At 39.7% G+C, this 21,647-nt stretch overlaps 1 protein-coding gene across 1 annotated transcript in view; it reads left to right on the top strand.

The window, feature by feature from the left end:
- Nucleotides 1–21,647, top strand: part of CDK6 (cyclin dependent kinase 6) — a 202,566-nt gene that overhangs the window by 173,101 nt on the left and 7,818 nt on the right. The window contains exon 5 of the mRNA XM_081102351.1: nucleotides 17,101–17,151. Within this exon, the coding sequence (XP_080958477.1) occupies nucleotides 17,101–17,151 (51 nt within the window). The remainder of the gene's footprint in view (nucleotides 1–17,100; nucleotides 17,152–21,647) is intronic.

Here is a 21,647-nt window from a genome sequence, read left to right as displayed (position 1 = left end):
CTCTCCAGTAATACTGCTGAGCAAGAAAGCTGTTCTTGAGGGAAGAGAGTGACTAGAGTTGAACTGAAGCTATTTATTGTCAGCTTCTCAGATCATTACTACACACAGGAGGCTGGGGGACTGGTCACCAAATTATGTCAAAAGAGGTTACTCCATAATCCTCCTTACAGAACAAATGTTCAATAATGTTGCCACCATTCATCACTTACCAAGAAATACAAGTTGTAACTGAGAAGTGCTTAGCTATCAAGGCCTTCAATTTGCTGTTTTTATTTCAAGAACTTGAGACTGGCTGCTTTCCACGTGTGTTCAGCAAAGCCCCAAGGTGTGTGTTTGATACTTTTGAAAGAAAAAAAATCTTTAAGTAAAACTGTATTCAGTGAACTGAAAATTTGAATGTACCTATAAAGGAACAAAAGATATAAGCTCCAGAGTAACATCCAGGAGAGTCTGAGCACAGTACACCTGAAGCATTTTACTACCTCTCAACAGAAAGTGGCTGTTTTTAACCAGCTGTCCTACCATATTTCAGTGTTTCTGAGATGTACCTTACTTCATAGCTGGTTAGTTCTAGAATCAGGAATTTAAATTGCAATCGATTGTGGTAGCATCCTAGATTGGACAAAATACAGTAGTCTGCTTAAAAAGCAAACGTTAGTCATTTTCTGTGTATCATTGGTTTCCAATAGCTGGTTAAGTCTAGGGGTCATAAGACATTTTCAAGCACTGGAAGAGGAAACCTATTTAATTTGTGGACAATTTTAGTATAACTTAGTACGTAAGTCGTGCTCCTTGGGGCATGCAAGGAATAGACTAAAGAAACGGAGGCTCAGAGTTAGCAAAGCCCTCTCGGGTCGCAACTGATCGATGGCAGAGCAGGACTGGGGTCCGTGCCCAGCCAGGAGGGTCCACACAGGGTGTGTTGTCCTGCCTCCGTTAGAGCCCAAGCCTTACAAAGCAGGACTCAGTGAGGCAAACCCCACAGTTGCTCTGAAGCGTCCTTCTATCTGGGCTTTGGCAGAACTCCCACACAAGTGGGGAAAGGCACCAGGAAAGTTCAGCCTCAAGTGAGTGGACCAGTTAAACATGGGACAGTGAAACGTTGTTCCGTGATGGGCCGTGGGATTGGTATGGCCGAGTTACTCAGCTGCTCCAGGCTCAGCCTGCAGACTCTTCCCTGGTATCAAGGCTTTCCTCCTTTCTGGTGCCAGGTTAAAAGAATCTGTGTTCCATTTTCAAGAAAATGTGTCCCTTGGTTACAATGCCAAGCCCGCCAGTGATCATCATGCGGTATAGATGGTCAGGAAGTAATTAACCTTTATATTAGAAAGTAAACATGTATTTGCTCAATATCTAAAATATGACCAGAGTATTTTCTGTATCCAGAAGCAGTTTTTGAGTAAAATGTTCAGTTTCCATTTAAATCTTCAATTTAGGTAAGTGTGTGAAATCTCATGTAACCTGACGGCTCCCTGCAGCCACATAGTCTTAAGTATAGAAGAAATACCCCAAAAAACTGTTTTAATGTCTCTATATTCATCTTTTTTCTAAGACCATAAATTTCTAGAGATGGCAGCATATATCTGGATTGTTGTTTTCATTTAACAAGTTTTATTGCATTTTTCATATTAAAAGTAATATGATAGCAAACTTTTAGAAAGTTTGATTTGGAAAACTTCAGAGAAGCAGAAAGGGGGGATGAAAATTACCTATAACCTGTAGATAAATAACACATATCTTACCATTTTCTTTATATCCTTTTTTCTAGTCTTTTTGATAAATATTTTTATATAATATCAATATTTTATATTATATAAACATACACTTAATATATTTATATTTCTAATCTTTTTAATATATGATTTACCAAATGTAATTATTGCTGTACTTTTTTTTTCACCAAATGTTTTGCTAGTATGACTGACATTTTTGCCCTTGATGTCCTTCTCTAACAACTATGAAACCAAATGCATGGTAGATAGAGTTGTTCCGCTCTAGAACATGTGTAATCCAAACAGATCATAATAGACTCATATGACCTCATTCTTGTTGTGTGTTTTTTTGTTTTTTTTAAAATATATTTTATTGATTTTTCACAGAGAGGAAGGGAGAGGGATAGAGAGCTAGAAACATCGATGAGAGAGAAGCATCGATCAGCTGCCTCCTGCACACCCACTACTGGAGATGTGCCTGCAACCAAGGCACTTGCCCTTGACCAGAATCGAACCTGGGACTCTTCAGTCCCCAGGCCGACCCTCTACCCAGTGAGCCAAACCGGCTAGGGCATCATTCTTGTTTTTTTTAGTTTATTTTTATTTTTTAATAATTCTTTATTGTTGAAAGTATTACATATGTCCCCCTTTTTCCCCCATAACCCCCTCCACCCTGCCCCCGCCCCCCACCTGAGGCCCTCACGGCCCCGTTGTCTGTGCCCGTGGACCATGCATATATGCATACAAGGACCTTGGCTGATTGATTACCTTCCACCCACCTTCCCTCCAAGATTCCATACTCTGTTCCATGATTCCATGTGTCTGGATCCACTCTTTCCATCAGTTATTTTGTTACTTAGATTCCACATATGAGTGAGATCATGTGATACTTGCATATGACCTCCTTCTTATGAATTGATTTGTTTTGTAAATAAATTAAGTATTTTGTACTGAGGCCAAAGGTTGACCTTAATATTTATTTTGTAACGTATTTTTTAATGTGCTGTGGTCATTTGCACTTAAATATATAATAGATTGCATTTAAACTTATTATGGTGGCTTGCATTTAGATATATGTTAAAATAGTATCATTAAGAAATCATAATTAACAATATTGATTCCAGCTCCTACACTTACCACATATATGACTATGTCTGTTTAAGTTACACAACTCTCCTAAGCTCCAGCTTCCTCGTTTATTAAATGAGGAGAGTTTTGCCTATGTTTCAGGGTTGTTTGTAACAATAGAAAAATATCTCTTACCTTTAGTTCTTATCCCATTGCATTAAGCATAGTTATCTGGCTGTGTTGGAAATTGAGAAGTAGAAATTCACAGAAGTATTACCAACAGTAAATAAGCATAGGAATAAAATTGTTCAAACTCACCACTTAATCAGGCAAAAACACATTCTAACAACAATTTCTTGATGCATTCAGAAGTACATTTCATTTACTACGATATTTTTGGCCTCCAGAACAGCATCTGACACAGTAAATATTCTCTGAAAGAAGGAAGGAAAGAACAGAATACACATCAAGCCTTGAGAAAGTCACTTAACCTCCCATGACCTCAGTTTCCTCATCAATATAAGAAAAGGCCACAGTCAAGCTCATTTAAAGGAGGAGAGTTGCTCTTACTGGCTTTACTATTTATTATCGGTACTGAATAAGGAAACGCATTTTCCCCCATACAGGGTAGGGCACAAGTAGGATTACAGTTCTGAGTACATGAAACAGAGTTTATTCTTATTATTTATTAATTATTGTATTATTTTTCCAGACAAACAACTGTGAACCTAATTTTGCCCTAACCTGTATGTGTCATTTTCCTGACTACACCATTTTTATTTATTTATTTATTTTTTAGAGAGAGGGAAGGGAGGGAGGAGAGAGAGACATTGATTTTTTGTTCCACTTACTTATGCATTCATTGGTTGTTGCTTACATGTGCCCTGAGCAGAGATCCAACCTGCAACCTTGGCGTATCAGGACGATACTCAACCAACCGAGCTACCCAGCCAGGGCCTGACTACATACATCACTTGTAAAGTTTTTTGAGCCAGCAATCTTTGAAGATAGCACAGCAGAATATCATGGATAAATTAAATTCAGAGATTTGGTCCAATCATAGGGCCAAAACAACAGCATTGGATTTTTTTTTTTTTTTTTTTTTTGCATAGTTAGCTATTAGGAACCAGGGAAAGGAAATCAAGGGAGGCGGGGAAGGATAAAAGGTAATACAGTATTGATGAAAATGAATAATTTTAGAATGAGTGAGAGTTCATTATATTTGCTCCTGGTTGATGGCATTACCTCTACTGAGCAGCTAATTTTACTTCTCAGTAGTTCTGCTTCATCTGTATGGTTTATTATTTTTGTAGCATGTCTGTGGGACAGCAGCTGTGGTATCTGATCTTTAACAGACGAGCAGAGGTTACGTGACGTGGGTGGTTTAGAGTGGGTCAGGAGTGTGATATCTGTTCTTTAACAGATGAGCAGAGGTTTCGTGGCCTGCCTGCCTGCACCCAGTAATTTGTTAATCAGTTACAGAGCCCACATTAGGAGCTGGATCTTCTGTATCCTGGTTTATCCCTCTTTCCATTCCACGTGGCTAAGTGTTTCTGCCTTGTTTTAAAAGAGTCTTTTTACAGGGGAAACAACCCTCCCCAGTTCTAGAAATAGTGTCGTTACCTGACAGGCTGGTCTGCCCGGATGACCATTTTCATGTTTTTTAGGAAGCCAGAGTTTAATCATTTTTTTCCCAAGAGGAAGTAGCAATAAATTGTGTACCCAAAATAACGCCTGAGCAGCTAAATTCTGCTTAGTAGGTAGTTTCCCAAGGATGATCCAATGCAATGAGTCATCGCTCTAAGTGCTTATTAGCACATTATTTCTCTTTTTCACTAACCCCCGGTGCTTTTGGGTGCATGTTTTTTATTTAACCTTTAAAGCTTTTCTAGGAGGTTCACAGCGTTCACACTATGAATATAAACCATCCCCTACGTGTCCCTTGTTTTTCTTCTGCTTCTACTTACCCATGATTTAAGAGAACAGTCTGGATTATGACCTCAGACAAGAGTGACAGTTTCTGCAGCTGGTAGCAGCTCCATCTCATTCCCAGTAAAAACCAAACGCAGAGTAATATAAACAAATGTGTGGGATCTATACTATTAGGAAAACTATACCACTTGATTGAGAGATATAAAAGACTTACATAGATGTATAGAATTTTTGAATACTAGACAGATATTAGAGGAAATTGAATACTGAGACAAGGTCTTTGCAAATTAATTTATAGGTCATGCAACTCCAATCAGAATTCCAGTGGGATTTTCTAAAATGCATTTGGGAAGAGTTACATTGGTGAAAATAGCCAAGAATTTTTTTGTTTAAAAAAGAAGTTATAAAGGGAAACTCCCACCACCAAGCACTAAAATGCATTATGCAGCTACAATAATAAAAACAAATTGGTTCCAGCAGAAGAAATGACAGACATTAATGAAACAGAATAGAGAGCCAGAAAAAAGTCCCCAGTTTAGGAAGTGATGTAATTTATCATAAATCACAAATCCTGGAGGACAGAATGGCTTGTTCCACAAATGAGATAGGGTAACTGGTCAACTTATTGGGGGGGGGGGGGGGGCGGGAATGGTAATCTGGTTAGATTCTCTCTATTTCTTACCACAGAGCAAATAAATGCTAAAAATGAAACCATAAAAGGATAAAGAAACTCTGGGAAATATTGATGACCCAAGAATGGAGATAGACTCTCAAAGCATGAAAAAGTCACACACAAAAATATTAATATATTGGTCTATATAAAAATTGAAAACTTTTGTTCATCAAAAAATAAAAATGCTGCGAAGTTTAAAAACATGTGGTACTCCTGGAGAAAAATGTTTGCAATGAACTTGAAAAAGATGTAATGTCCTTAATGAATAAAGAGCTCTTAAAATTAATTGAGATACCACTGGCACAACCCAGCATAGTATTACCACTTCCCTGTCATGTTATGTATATGTCACTGTGCTGAAGGGGTTTTAGGAAGAGAACACAGTTCAGATGACATGAGAGTGAAATAAATTCAGATCTCATTTTCCATTCACATATTCTTTGTTCAAAGGCGGTTTTAGGAAAGTACACATTATGCTATAAATACTTCAGGACAGTTTGTCCACATTGACACTTCCATTTCCTAAAATGAAACCCTCATTGGCCCACAGAGAGAAAAAAGGCTGGCTTTGTTAACCAGCTTTATTTCAACAAACATCCATATGGTAAGAACTTCCTCTGATGAGTCACCCACAGTTGTCAAACACCAACTTTCCTTTGTTTGACCCGTGCAGAAAAAAGGTCTGTGGAAGCAAACTGCAGGAGTCTGAATCATTTAATTGTGTGTGTGTTTTCGTATCTAGATTTGCATCTGTCACAAATCCAATGTGTCCGCCATGAAAACTGCATTCTTCAAATATCACAGAAAAAAAATCCTATTCAAATAGGTCTGTTCTGTCTAGATAGTCTGTGAAATTTCTAAGGAATGTTGTGGGCTTTGCTTCCTGTGCTAAATTGTTGAGTTATCACACTTTATTGGATTTCACCCAAAATGTGCTGGATAGGAATATTATATTCATACAGGATACCAGGTGCCTTTACCATTTAGAAAGGTGGGGAAAAGGAAAAGCTTACTACTGCTCCTTGTCATAAGATAAAAACTCTAAGAGAGTAGGTGGAAATGTGTGGGTACAAATAATTCTTTAAAATACAGGGTGGAACAAAAGTAGGTTTACAGTTGTTTATATAGAAAATAATACAAAAATAATACAATAATTAATAATAATACAAGAATAAACTCTATTTCATGTACTCACAACTTTAAGCCTACTTTTACCCCACCCTCTATGTCCTTGATTCTTTTCTTTATAGAGGTTTGAGTCACATTCAGTCTCAGCTTCATTATGACCGCTAACCCCTTTCTTGTTTCTTTGCTCTTGTTCAACCGAGGACTGACTACCATATACAATCAGAATTCAGATCCTGCTCTGGGGTATAGTGCCTTCCTTAGTTTGTTTGAAAGAGATCTTTAGAGATAACGTCTTATCCTCTTTTTTTGGAAAACAGAAAATAATTGATGTTATGTAATATTAGCTCTTAGGAGTATGTCGCCATTAAGTAGGTTTTACATTTTCTAACTTCTTTATGTATTGCTTTTGATGTCAGTCTGGCAAAGAGAGAAAACTTGAGTCAATTCACCTTGATTCGCATAGCTGGTTTGTTTACTGTGGCATATGAAGCTGATTAATCTCAGCACTTTCCTGCTATACCTAGAGAGCAGTTCAGAATCATTCTCATCCCAGCTCACCGCTTATTACCTGCTACCAGTCAATCAGATTGGACAAAATGAATTCTCCTTGTAATTCCAGATAAGTAGGTAGCTTTACCCCAATCTCTGTGGATGGCCACCTCTTTTGATCATGTACTTCCTTCAGACCGTTACTTTAACCAGGAGGACTGTCATAGGCAGTGCTCTTTCCCTGAGCAAGATGTGTATAGTTTTACCAGGCCTTTTGCTGAACGAGAGTAATAACATCTTGAATGACGTTATGAGGAGGGAGCTACCAATGATCGAACAGACCCTTATTACAGAGTAGCAGTGAGTTATTAGGGAAAAAAGAGAATGACACCTGTCTATTGGACCACCTTTTGTTCTTACTGTTTTGAGAGAGGCTAGTCTGATTTTTTTCAAAACAGACATTTGAAATGACAAGGATACTTTTAAAATATTGTTCTTTTCTTAAATTTTATTTTTGATAACCTCTCGTCCTGGATACTGTGGATAGGTTGAGTAGCCATCCTAGTTTGCCTGGGACAGAGAGGCTTCCTAGCATACAGGATTTTCAGGGTTAAAACTGGAACCATCTGGACTTGTTGGTGGCCTTATTCCTGGGTGCCGTACCCGCAAATGACCAGATCTTGAGAAGCATGAGTTCTGAGATTCTCACTTATGGACCACTCCTTGTTACAGCTTTTCTTTCTATCCCTGGAAGGCACACTATGAAGAAAGGCTAGGAGTTGTGAGACAGTTATGGGGTACGGTGAGGTTCCAGTTTGGTTGAGTGATGTCTTTATTTCACATTTCTTCTGTAGAGTGAAGGTGACTACTTAAAGCCTGACTAATTAATCTACAGCAATGATTTTGCCAGGTGTCCCTGGTAATCTCTGATAATCTATTCTGTCTTCACACACCATCACCCTTGCCCCAAATGATCTTCCAGCATGTTGTCATTAAAGTTTTTCGATACCAAGCCCAACTTAAAATGCAGTGAGCTTTACAACTGGAATTTCCATAAGGGAGAAGGACCGTCATCCAAACTCGGTGGTTATATGTAGAGACAGAAGACAGCATTCCCCAGGGTATTAAGCCTGAGATGTCTGTTAAGCAGGCTTATTGCCTGTAGTGAGATGGGTGATTCCATGGGGGTCACAGACCCTGGACTTGCCTCTGGTTTCCTAGTAATTAGTAATACTAATATAAATGTTTCACCCTTGCAAGATTGCTTCTTAGGTTTGACTCGGATTTCTTTTCCTGGTTTTAGAACTTTCTTTCAAATGGAGAGTTAATACTTAGTGCTTGCTAGTGGGCTGACTTTGGGGTGAGAATGAGAATGAAAATGCAATAATATATTTAGGAACCCAGTCTTTAGAAAGTGCTTAATACATAATTTACATAATTTATTTCCTGCCTTAAGAACTCCCCTGAGCAGTATGATTGGAGAGCAAGAGATAAGGGAGGCACTGGAGAGTAATGAACATGTAATTTGGCAAGAAAACTTACCAGAAAGTATATACAACAAATGCTTGGATCCCAGAGGCAGAATGAGACAAATCATGATTATTGCTCCTATTGGGCAAGAATATGCCAGCCCAGCTTTCTAATTTTAAAGGTTATGAAAGGTACTGTTATAGTAATATGAGGAAGGAAGTGTTGTGGACTGAATGTTTGTGTACCTCCCAAAATTTCAGATGTTGAAGCCCTTACCCCAATTTGATAGTATTTGGAGATGAGGTTTTAAATAAGGTCAAGAGGATGGGTCCCACAAGATGGGATTAAGGCCCTTATAAGAGGCACTAGGGAGCTTTCTCTTTTAGCCATGTGAGTACACAGCAAGCAGGTGGTCGTCTGCAAGCCAGAAAGAGAGTCCTCACCAGACACCTTTATGTAGGACTTCCCAGCCTCCAGAGCTGTGGGACATAGATCTCTGTTGTTCTAGCCTATGGTATTTTGTTAGGGCAGCTCATGCTGACAAAGACAGGAAGAGATGGCACTGAAAGAAAAGGCAATTCTTTAAGTATTTAAGAGACATGATTATTTCTGGCAAATGGTACTCAGTAATTGTGGAAGTGATAAAAATGTTTTTTATCTTAATTTAATGATCAATTAAGCTTCTTTAGTCATAGATAAAATTCACTAAGTCAGTGAATATATTAATTTGTAAGTTTCGTAATGTTTCAGAAATGTCACGTGGTTTGATGAGTTCTGGTTTAATTTTAATTCTCAGTCTCGGATTGAAAAATGGTGACATGTGTCTCTGTCTGTCTCTTTCTCTCTGTCTCTCGGAAGTTACTCATAATCCAGTAAATATGAGCCCTCTGAGGAGAAATAAATTATTCACATCTGGTACCAAGGACAAGTTAATTCAGCTATTTATTTTGAAGGAAATTACCAGACTCAGCATCCCCTGCACTGGACAGATATGGCAGGACACTCTCTAACATGTTCATCAGGTCTTCACTGTGAGCGGCCCCTCCCTTCCCTCACAGAGGTACTTTTTCCTGTTAGTCTCTGTCTCAGTGACAGAACTTCATCTCAGATTCTTCTTCTGCCCCAGTCCTTCCCTTGTGTTACTTGGGCTTTTACGTTTTTCCTCCCGTGCTCTTTCCCAACAGCCCTCTTCCTTTTTGGACTGGTTTTCTTCAAGTGCCTCTTTCCCCTCCACACCCTCTTTAATCCCTCACTCTGTTTTGCCTTTGCTACAGTTTTTCTCAACACTTGTCTTTCTTTGTCTTCCAAGGAGCCCATCCCTGTCATATGTGGGCGAAGTCAGCACCTAAGGGCAAAGCTCCCATCCTTTGTACCTCTTGTTGCTTCTCTGATGGTTTTGGCAAGAGTTTAGATATAGGGGACTAATTGTCAGCCAGCCCTGGTTTTAAATACCCATTATTTGCAGGCAAATCTTGTCAAGTGCCACAGACCAGTTAAAGCATAAATGGATACAACAATATAAATCAAATCCAGTTTGGCTCTAAGTGTGTGTATATCTATTCATATATACGTATCTGTGCTTGCACTTGAATTACCCTGAAATTAAGCAAACAGGCGAATTTTGAGATGGGAGGGATAAAAGTGATGGGAAGGAGAGAGAGAAAGCTTTCTTGGTAGGAGGACCAGTAACCATTCTTATGTATTAAATGAGTGCCAGTTATGGGCAGAGTGGGCAGTAAATCCTGTGCTCTGGCCACAGAAGCAAGTAGCGGTTGGCCTTGTCCTCAGGGACCTTCCAGTTTGTCTATAGAGACCAACAAGTAAACGAGTAATAGAAGTGGGTTAGCATAGGAGTAGGGAAGAGGAGAGGTGAACAGACTGCATGCATGCAATATATGGCAAGAATTCGTGTACAGATTTTCTGATTTTCAAAGTAATTAGTACTCATAATATGCTAAGTACAGAATAATAGAAAAATTCAGAAAACAAACAAATTCTACATAATCTAACCTTCCAGAGGAAAGCATAAAATAGTAGTTGTATAAGAATGCCCTTTTGTACAGACATTTTTGTTGTTGTTGTTTACTATTTCATCCTAATCTGATAAATCGGGTGTTTGGGAAATTCAGATCGTATTAGTCAGTTATTCAGAACTTTCAGAGCATGTGTCTTCAAATAGATTCTTAATTGAATATATGGTAAAATAAATATACTGTACTTTAACCATGTACTTAATTAAGCCTTTTATATATTTAGGCCTAAAGCCATTTTTTTAGCAGTTTTTACTGACCTTTGGATTCTAATGTTTCTTGGAAATATAGCTTCTTAACTACGTTTTTTAAACAGCTTTATTAACATATAATTCACATACCACACAATTCACCAATGCAAATTGTACAATCCAATGGTTTTTACTTTAGTATATCTGCAGAGTTGTGTAACCATCACCACAATCCATTTTAGAATATTTTCATCAACCCAAAAAGAAACTCCATGCCCATTAGCAGTCACTCCTCATTTCCCCGCAAGGTGCCCCATCCTAGGCAACCACTAATTGATTTTCTGACTCCATAGATTTACCTCCTCTATACATACAAACAGAATCACACCATAAATACATGCTCTTTTGTGACTGGCTTCCTTTATTTAGCACAACATCCATTTGTAGCCTGTATCAGTGCATCATTCCTTTTTATGCCTGAGTGAAAAGCACCACCTTGTATAGTTCTATTACATTCTGTGTAGCCCTTCATCAGTTGGTGAACATTTGGTTGTTTCCACTTCTCGGCTGTTATAAATTGTGCTGCTGTGTGCATTCATGTTTTTGAATTGGCTCAGTAAACCTCTGCCATATTAATCTTTCTAAAGCACTGCTGTTTGCTGCTCAATAGAGTCAGACCAGCTTAGCCACTCACTGAGCTACTTCCTTTGATAAGTTACTTCTCACCTATTTAAAAAAAAAAAATGTTGATCAGTCCGGCCAGTGTGGCTCAGTGTTTGAGTGTCAACCTATGAACCAGGAGGTCACGGTTCGTTCCCAATCAGGGCACATGCCCGGGTTGCAGGCTCAATCCCCACTGGGGGTGCGTGCAGGAGGCAGCCAATCAATGATTCTCTGTCATCATTGATGGTTCTATCTCTCTCTCTCCCTTTCTCTTCCTCTCTGAAATCAATTAAAAATTTTTTTTAAAAAAAGGTTAATCAGACTGCCTCCCATCATGCCAGTAAAAATTAAATGATTTACCTGGGCTTCCATCTCCCACTAGCAAAATGAGATGAACTCTGTTTCGTGGTCCTGTGTTTATATATCTTGTCTCCCATGGGGACAAGGATTATTATGGTAGTATGTACTATATAGATGTATATTTATTTATAGATATTTATATTTTAATATATTTGTATTAAAATGTATAACATAATTTAAATATCTGTATAGTATATATTAAGGCCACATGTTATTTAATACATATTTTTGGAGAGTGGCTTTCTCCCAGCATCTAAAGCAGCCCTATGTGCTTAATGAGTGATCACTGGGTTAGTGTTTACAAAATAAATCAATTAATTGCTTTTAACAGATATCAGCTCTAGAACTGAACATGGGAGCAAGTATAAAAGAGTAGACATTCCCTAGGTCAGTGGTCGGCAAACCGCGGCTCGCGAGCCACATGTGGCTCTTTGGCCCCTTGAGTGTGGCTCTTCCACAAAATACCACGTGCGGGTGCACACATACAATGCGATTGAAACTTCGTGGCCCATGCGCAGAAGTCAGTTTTCGGCCTGGGCGAGTCTATTTTGAAGAAGTGGCGTTAGAAGAAGTGGGGGTACGTTTGCTGAGGTCGACCCCTCAGATTGAGGACGTTTTTAGCAAAGGCCAGCTTAGGAGTACCCTAATTAAGTTAATAACAATGTGCCTACCTATATAGTTTAAGTTTAAAAAATTTGGCTCTCAAAAGAAATTTCAATCGTTGTACTGTTGATATTTGGCTCTGTTGACTAATGAGTTTGGCGACCACTGCCCTAGGTCATATTTTTCAAAAGGTCATTTTATGAATATGGAAAATTCCTCTTCTAATCAAGAAACAGAACAGCTAAAACTATAGCTGCAGGCCAAATGCAGGTTACAGAGGTGTTCTATAGGGTGATCTGTGACTTCCTCTTCTTCTCAGTACAATGAAAGTATTATAACTATACGGAATCTGTCATCTTCCATTCTGCATGAATCATTTCCTTTCTATAACAGACACATCAGCATACACTTCTCATCTGCTAGAAAACATACCCTGCTTCTGAATGTTGTTTTCCACTGTTTATTGAGGTTGTGAGGGATAGTTATATGTTCTTTTTGTTGTTTGTTTAGAAAGCCATGTCATCTGAAACTTAGTTCCTTTGTAATTTGACCCAAGAAAATTCTCTTCACTGATAAAAGAGTTTTTAGATAAATAACATGCAGAAGAAGAAGTTAGATTGCCAATTCAAAATTAATTAATCCTTCTTGGAAATTTTGACATTTATTCTTTTCTTTTCTTGGTGATAAAGGTGTAGGACTTGTAACAGGTGCAGAGAATATATAGTGAGCTCAGAGGAAGTCTTAAATATGACTTGGACACCCACCATATGGTGACTAATGTCCCCTTCCTTTCTTGTTCACCACATGAAAACTTTACGTTATCATCTGTGTATAACGGTGGCCAGGAACAAAGGAGATAGCTACCATGTATGAGTGTGAAAAAGTGTGTGGGTATTTGGTTGCCACTTGCTAGTAGGTCTACTGTAAACTGGACATTTTACAGGTGAAGCAGATATGTTCAAAGAGGCTACGAGACTTTCCTAACATCCTTCAGGGAGAACTGGCTGGAAGGGGTTCACACACAGGATGTCCATCACCAAAGTTTATGCCCTTCCCCAAGTCAACAAATATCCTAAACAAAATCAACATATTAAAGGCATGAAAACATTAAGGCTTATAAACTCTCACAAATTCAAAGAAGCCATGGGGGAAATCCTTGCTAAAAACCCCCAGTCACCATACTTGTTTTGGCATGACTGTGCCTAAGGTGATCTGAGAAGAGAATTGACTTTGCTATAGTTTGAAATGAATGCAATCTTGCTATTATATTTTGCAATAATCCCCTTTTAGTTCAGAAAAAATGCTTATATGTATAAATGAAAAATGTATTTCTTTCATAGAGTTTATCTTATCAGCATTAACTAGTATCAAGTATAATGGTGAAGGAAAATACTTGAGGAAAATGCTTGGAAATAACCTAAAATTCTCTTTCATAAAAACTTATAGCAATGTTCAATTTCAGGTATTTCCCCCCAAATATTGTTTATCTTGTCAAATAAATTGCTTTCGAAGGGTAGGATGGTAAAGACCTTCCAGTAGGCTCCTCTGTAGTTTATGTGAGAATTCCAAATAGAAAGAGGCTCAGGGCCATGAAAGACAGAAAGGGGGGGCGGGGGTGGGGTGAATGCAATAGAACGGAACAGCCTCAAAGAGTGAGTGTGGAGAAAATCTTCCATAGAAAAAGGAGGACCATAGTGAGGTGAAGAGAAAAGAAATGGAGGTATAAAATTAGAAGTGAGATTCATGACATTTAGATTCAACAAAGGTCTTTAGCAGATAATGTTTGTGTACCATTACCCAAGCATTTGGTTAAACTACTGGAAAGTCATTTATAGTAAGTAATTGTAGTTTTTGATTTAGCAAAATGCACAAAAGTTCCTGACTTTTAAGTCTTGTCCTGTATAATAAAAGGATTTTTAATGTGTTTCTCCAGTCAAAGCAATTGCACAGTCTTTATTTGGGAATGGTTTTTTGGTAGGTGTAATCTTTCCATTTCATTATTGAACCCCTCACCCCCTAAAAGAAAGTGTGTAGATAAGGAGGAAATATGTTTTGAAACAGTAAAAATAGGCTTCAAATTTACTACTCTGGGTAGAATATCTCTATTGCTAATTTTATCTTTATCTAATTAGTTAAAAAGAATTAGTGAGTGTGTCACCTGTGAGGAGGTTTATGTCTAAAACCAGACAAGATGGGATAGCTTAGTGGATTCTTTCCCTGCAATGATTTGGAAAAAATGCATGGCTTTTTATCTTTTATGAGCCTCTGTCTCGTGGTATGTAATTGAACATTCCTCTCCCGTCTTCAGTCTTCATGCAGGGCCTCTAGAAAGGTTTCCAGCAGGGGCACATTTGTAGACCGGGGGGGGGGGGGGGGGGGGGGGGGGAACAGTTCAGAGTTATTTTGGACCTCCTCAGCTTGTCTCTCTCTGGCCATTTCTCTCTCAGTCTGTCTTTCACTGTCTTTTATCCCCCGCCCCCCAACTTGGCTCCTTCAACCCTCTACTTCCTTCCAGCTCAGCTCTATGTCATGGTAATTACCAGCCAAGACCAACTCATGCATGTGTGTGCTTTAGCTGAATCATTCTCACAATTATAACATTATTCAAGGCAGTAGAACCAAACTGTTCCTCACCACTACCCAAAGAATATAATCAGCCCTGGCCGGTTTGGCTCAGAGTATAGAGCATCGGGCTGCGGACTAAAGGGTCCCGGGTTCGATTCTGGTCAAGGGTACATGCCCAGGTTGCAGGCTCGATCCCCAATAGGGGACATGCAGGAGGCAGCTAATCAATGATTCTCTTTCATCATTGATGTTTCTATGTCTCCCTCTTCCTTTCTCTCTGAAATCAATAAAAATATATAAAAAAAAGAATATAATCCAACATTATGTTCATATTTGTCCACCTGAAGTATACCATAAATTATATGAATTAAAGGATATTTAACTCAGCTAACCTGAGGAAGGAGGAAATATTCAAAATAATATCAATGAGAGTACAACCCTTGTTTCTTCATTACATGCTGCACACAGCTCAGAGACCTGATGCAACCAGACTTTTTCCCTCAAAGCCCTGTTTCAAAACAGAATGTGTCACACGCAGCCCCTGGAGCAGTCCTACTCTCACTTCTTCATACTCCACCCTAGCACATCCTGTTGGAAGGTTTCATCCTTCCTCTGAATCCATTATACCTTTCCATGTTCCTGACCCTCTTTCATAAAACTGGCTCATACAAAATACTCAGAATTCTCAGCCAGGAAGTCAGTAGGTGGTTCTTGGAGTTTGATCACATTTGTGTCCAACTACTGGGTCAGGTGAGAATCCTGGTTCCAGTTTGGCCTCTGCCCCATTTCCATTGTCTTGTGACTGTGTATTTACATACAAAGATCCATTCTTTAGGGGTTAATTTTAGCCAGAGTTTGGTGGTTTTATATAAGTCAAGCCAACCCCCATGTGCTACAAAGCCAAGTTATCAGACCTCACAGTCACATGCCAGGTTTTCCTCAGGTGGCAAAAGTCGTCTGATCTGTACGCTGAATTGCTGCCTCCGCGCTTCTTGTATTCCCATAGCAGGTTTTGCTAAGTATTCACAAAAGAGTGGTTCTGAGTCAGACTTTTACTTGCCGCTCTCTGTATTAAAGGAGGCCGTGCTGGTGGGCCAGCTCTCATTCCTGGATGGCAAGCACCTCCGGCCCTGGCAGGATGGGGGACTACATGACTTGAAAGTTCTCTGCTAAAACCTCTAGGCAGAAGTAAAAAAAAAATGTAGCAAGCATTTGCTTAAATGCATAATGGAACCAGCAAAAAATATTAGAAATATTGTCAAGGGGCAAAAACAAAAGGGAGCTGGAAACTAAAAGAGTGAGGGTGTGAGCCAGGGCTGTTGCTGAGCTTCAGGCTTGGGTTTCCGAGTCCACCCAGGAAAGAGAAGGTCTAATGCCTTTGCCCAGGAATGACATCCATTCAGACTGGTCTGCCTGGTGTGCTTCCCAAGAGCCATGGCGAATATAGTATGTACTTTAGATTCCTCCATGATGCTCAAAGGTAGTTTCACCCATGCCTCTGTGGATACATCTTCTTGGGGGTCGTGGGTGGCTGGCGTGGTGACAAAGCTGCTCTACGAGCTCATCAGATTAAACTGGTGCTCTCTGGTCTCTCTGGGCTTGCTGACCAGGCACAGCCAGTGAAATGCTCAGTGTAGGCAATGGGATGGGGGCTATGTGTTCACAAACACTTCTGAAGTCCAGAGTTAGAGTTTTGAACTTGTAATGCTTATCTGCCATAATATTGGGAGAAAGGAAAGTGGTACAATCAGCAACCCAGAGGTAGCTCACCACAGCATTTGGGACAAGTGGAAGGAGAGAGACTCACGAGGAAGTATTATAATTGCCTGCCTAGTGGTGAGGAAAGGGTGCTCTGAGGAGGATCTGACCAAAATCAGTTGGAAAGAACACCATATACCCCTGGTTTGAGACGAGGACAGTGACCTGCTCCACCTATCACAGAGTTAAGTGGAGCTTTGCAGCCAAGGCCTGTGTGTGATGGTGGCACTGCTGTTCCAGTGACCGTGAGTAGGATTGTCGTGATTATGAAACATGGCCACCGGGCACCAGCAGTTATTCGTGAGAGGTTCTTGCCGACATTCAAGAAATGTCTCGATTCCTTACTTCCCCACCCTTAGAGAATATTTTGTTTCTTGTTAAACAATGATAATGACAACTATGATTGAAATGAACCTGAGAAAATTCAACATGTTTAATATGTATCTTTATTCTTGTAGGCCTCTTTTTCGTGGAAGTTCAGATGTGGATCAACTAGGAAAAATCTTGGAGTAAGTAATAACTGTAATTTTACACCAGTGCCCGTAGCATTAGAACATTCACGGTGACTCTCCTCTGACGTTCACATAATGCGTTTATCTCTTGTCTTTCCTGCCCCAAGCTGCTGCCGCAGACAGTGTTACTATTTGTGTGGTGAGTGGGGACACGGTAGACCTGCTGTTCTATGCAGAGCCCGTCATGACGGGTGGCCTGACCGCTCTGCTCTGGAGGCTTGTATGTTGCTCGTGTGGATTGTTGCACTGCTCCTCTTTCTTTGCTTGGCTGACCTCCCGTTCTTTAGTTCAGGTGTGTTGCCTGCCTGGGGTCATTTCAGATGCATCCACCATCAGAAGTGGGTTGCTTGGTGGCCTGGTAACCCATCCCTGCCCACTGGGCTTCCTGTCCCCACTGAGTATCCTTTAGTCATCCAGGCTGGTTTGGCATTGTTTTCCCGGACGAAGAATGGTGTGCAACACAATCCATTTTTCTTCGGAGCACTGAGATAGGAAATGAGAATCCTAGGTTCTAATCCTATGCCTGTGGCTAAATAACTGTAATCTTGAGTAAGTCATTTAACATACCCTAAAAAGAGCTTCCACGGTGCCTGCTCCGTAGTCAGTGCTTTTTAAATGTTAGCTGTTTTTATCATTCGTTATTAATTGTTTAACCATTTTGTTCCTCAACTTCTTTACCTGAGAAATGAAACTTTGGGCTTAAATTTTCTTTACGTTCCCTTCTTGTGCTTCCGTTCCTCGGTTCCAGTTGTCTGTTACATAGCTCCTCGCTGATTTGCAGAGTTCCATTCATGTCTGCATGTGTGCATGTGAGGGTATGGATGCTTTCATGTATCTAGAATGTAAAAAGGTGGGGGGGCTTTTCTTCTCACAAAGCATGCAGTATGGCATCCTTTGGGGATTTGTGCATTTGCCAAGTCCCATCAAAACTGGGGTGGAGTAGGAAGAAAGTGGGAGTTGTAGAACACATAAAAAAGCCCTGATCATTGGTCTTGGACATTTTCTAAGAATCCTGGTGATTTTTATGATATTTGTAGCCTGTAAAACTGGGGAGAAGTACCCCTGGAGAAAAAGATTCTATTTTAACCCCATCTATCCAAGCATGACTGCTTAAAACAGTTGGAACACAACCGGAACCTGACTTTGTTCTTTGGGTAACTGGAAACAGCTCCCGCAGACATCTGTTAGCACCAGTGCCACTGCTGAGTCAGGACCCGGTGGCTTTGAGGTCTGAAAAACATTTGCTCGTTTTATTGTCGGTGGCTGCCAGGGTCCAAGGCAACTGCCACAGCTGCTGCTCCTACTGCTGCTTCTGAACACTTCGTACGATGGGTGGTTCAGGACAGAACTGGCTTCTGAATGTCCAGTTCTTTGTCATTGAGTGATGAACTCCATCTACTCTTCCCATCACTGTTGAATATCGTTGGTGTGTATGTGATGTTTAAGAGGGACGTGGGAAAGTCAGATCCTCTGTGGGAAGGAAAGCGGCTTGCCAGGCAGTGAAGCCCTTCACCTGCTTTCCCTACTGACACCACCTGGACTCCTGGGCTACCACCAGCACTGGTGTCTGCGATCTTGTTAACGTTGTTGGTGCCCCTGAGTATAATGTGGCCAGTGAGATGGACCAGGAGCAACCTTTGCTCTGCCTGTTTGACTTGCTTCCAAGGGAAAGCCGGTTCCACCTTTGGCAAAGGCCTGAGATCCTAGGTTGCAAGAGGAAAGAAGCCATGAAGTCCTACATGTTCTATGCTCTTAGATTTTACTTCTTGGTTGTTTCCTCTAACTGCAGTTACTACTTTGGCGTAGAGAAAAGGGACAATACTGCACCCTAGTGCCACTTCTCAAGTACTTGAAAAATGGTTTCTGTCCCCACCTTCACTGCCAGTTATAGGTTTTGTGCTCTGTCATTCTTTCTGGTACAAATGTCAACTTTTAAGGCTTATATTCAGCTGTCCAAATACTGAAATTTGATGCAGGCACTTTTTAATGGGCCTATCAGAATTTCACCACGCTCACATATGGGCCATAAAAGCTCATACTGTATGAAACTGAATTATGTTTAAAGAAAGTTATATTCACATTCTCTTTAAGTGGGGGGAAATGTTGGTGTTTAGGAAGATTTATACTTTCAAAGAACAGCAAGTACTTTGAAAGTGAAACTGAATGCTTTTCGCCTGTGGCATTTTGGAGCATTTTTAAGACCAGAGTCATCGTTAACTAGAACCAAAATATTGGGTTTGGAATGAGGAGAATTGGGTTCACTCCAGGCTCTGTGGCTACACTCACTATGTGTGGCTTTAGCAGTCTATTTCATTCCTGTAACTCAGTTTCCCCATCTATTAAACAGAAATAGTAATACCTGAATAGTAGTGGTAATACGTGTCATGGGAGGTTGTTAGAGGGATCAGGGGAAGTGATAGACTTACAAACACTTTTAAAAGTTATTTATGTAAACATGTATATAATTATATACCACGTATACATACAGAGTCCCTATTTTTCGGAGGGCTTTTGGCATTCAGCTGCCCATATTGCCAGATTTAACTCAATATAAATATATTGAAAGCTGCAAATAAAAAGATCTTAAATTATTACTAATAGTTGTTGTAACCAGTTTCTAGATAACTAACTGGTGATGGTATGCAAATATATTAATATAAAAAATGGCTAAAAAATAAAAATGAATGAAAGAAAAATGTTGAAGTTCTTTAATAAGCATTCTCCTTTTCTTCCTCTCCCATTCTCATACATTTTTATTTTCTTTAATAATTTGTAGTGAGGTTTTTTTCTTCTTTGCACGCTTATTCTAGATCTTGCTATTAAGCAAATTTTGTACAGTTGCCATTTCCATTCATTTGTTCCAGTAACTATGTCCCTGACTCTGTCTTTATCTGCCTCGATAACATGGCTCTCCCAGCATATCCTACAGAGGCAGGATTGTCTTTGCCCAGACGCCCGCTGGTGGGTACAGTTATGACACACTGTCTGCTCTCCCCAGGGGAGGTCTAGGACCTGAGCTTCGTTTAGGTGAGAGAAGGGGAACAAAGCCCTATAGAGATCCTATGACATTTAGCACCACATCTTCCTGAAACTTGGAAATCCATTCAGGAGAACTCACTCCTCTGGGCCTTAGTCCCAGCGAGGACAGGCCAAGAAGACCCTAATGCAGGCAGGCCAGCAGCATTTCTAACTGTAGTTTAAATCATTTGTCAGTATTTGAATAGTCATAGATTCTGTTCACTAAATTATAATTTTTTAGTTTAGAATTAATCAGTCTATGTGAGACATAAGTTTTTGCATCCCGATTTCCTTTGTTCAAATCTACTTAACTGCCTATACAAATGCTATAAATAAGATCTACATAATGTATATTATGTTGTTTAAAGCCACTGATCTACAATATTTCTGAAGAACCTTAAATTATGCGTTGCTAGAACTCAAGCAGTTCATATGTTAAGGTGGTAGTGCCAACACATTTTAGATTAATGTTCCCTCTTATAGATAATAATAATGGGTAATGTATTTATGTTGACAAGTACTCATTGTATAAAAAAGACACTGAAATTCATAGAAGTTAAGCAATTTCTTCTTACCTATCCATAAGTGGCAGGTGTAGAATTTGAACCTAGATCTGCCTGTTTCTAAAGCCTGTGTTGTTTTTACATTATTTGATGCTCCGTCCACATTTTTGGACTCAGAATCATTTTCAGGGAAAACATAAATGAATGCTGTTTTTATTTATTTGCTCACTTTGGAATACCTGGAAATACTTATGCAATAAAAACATATAACTTAATTTTGATATTAAATTATAAAATAGTGTTTGCATAACACAGGACAAACATACCTTTCAGCCTCTTCTTTTTGTCTGATTCTAATGGATGTAGGTGGGGAATTAATCTTTAACCAAGATTATGTGTTAAGAAATGATGTTACGCCGGAAGCGGTTTGGCTCAGTGGATAGAGCGTCGGCCTGCGGACTGAAAGGTCCCAGGTTCGATTCCGGTCAAGGGCATGTACCTGGGTTTCGGGGACATCCCCAGTGGGAGATGTGCAGGAAGCAGCTGATCGATGTTTCTCTCTCATCAATGTTTCTAACTCTCTATCTCTCTCCCTTCCTCTCTGTAAAAAATCAATACAATATATTTAAAAAAAAAGAAAAAAGAAATGATGTTACATGAGCATCATAAAAGCAGGTCAATGACAAAGTGCTTGATCAGAACACAAAAAGCAATCTTAGGCATAAAGGAAAATGTTCTGTGGCCATGTGGGTCTACTTTTAATACATAGGTCCTGCCCTGTCAGTATGTCAGGGCTTATTGGTAATAGAATATTTTCCATTTCTTCATTATCTCTTCTGTTTACTGTCTGCTTCCAGAGGAATCTCTTATCTCTTCCCAGCGAATTTTACAATTCTCCTGTGAGATTACCCTCTACCCATGATCACCGTATTGCAGCTGAACAGAGAGAAATGAGCATCCTGCCAGTCATAC

This window comes from Myotis nattereri (genome assembly GCF_964212035.1).
Source record: "Myotis nattereri genome assembly, chromosome: 11".
NCBI classification, from domain to species: Eukaryota; Metazoa; Chordata; class Mammalia; order Chiroptera; family Vespertilionidae; genus Myotis; species Myotis nattereri.
Note: the sequence above shows the minus strand (reverse complement) of the source record. Positions and strands in the feature narration are given on the sequence as shown.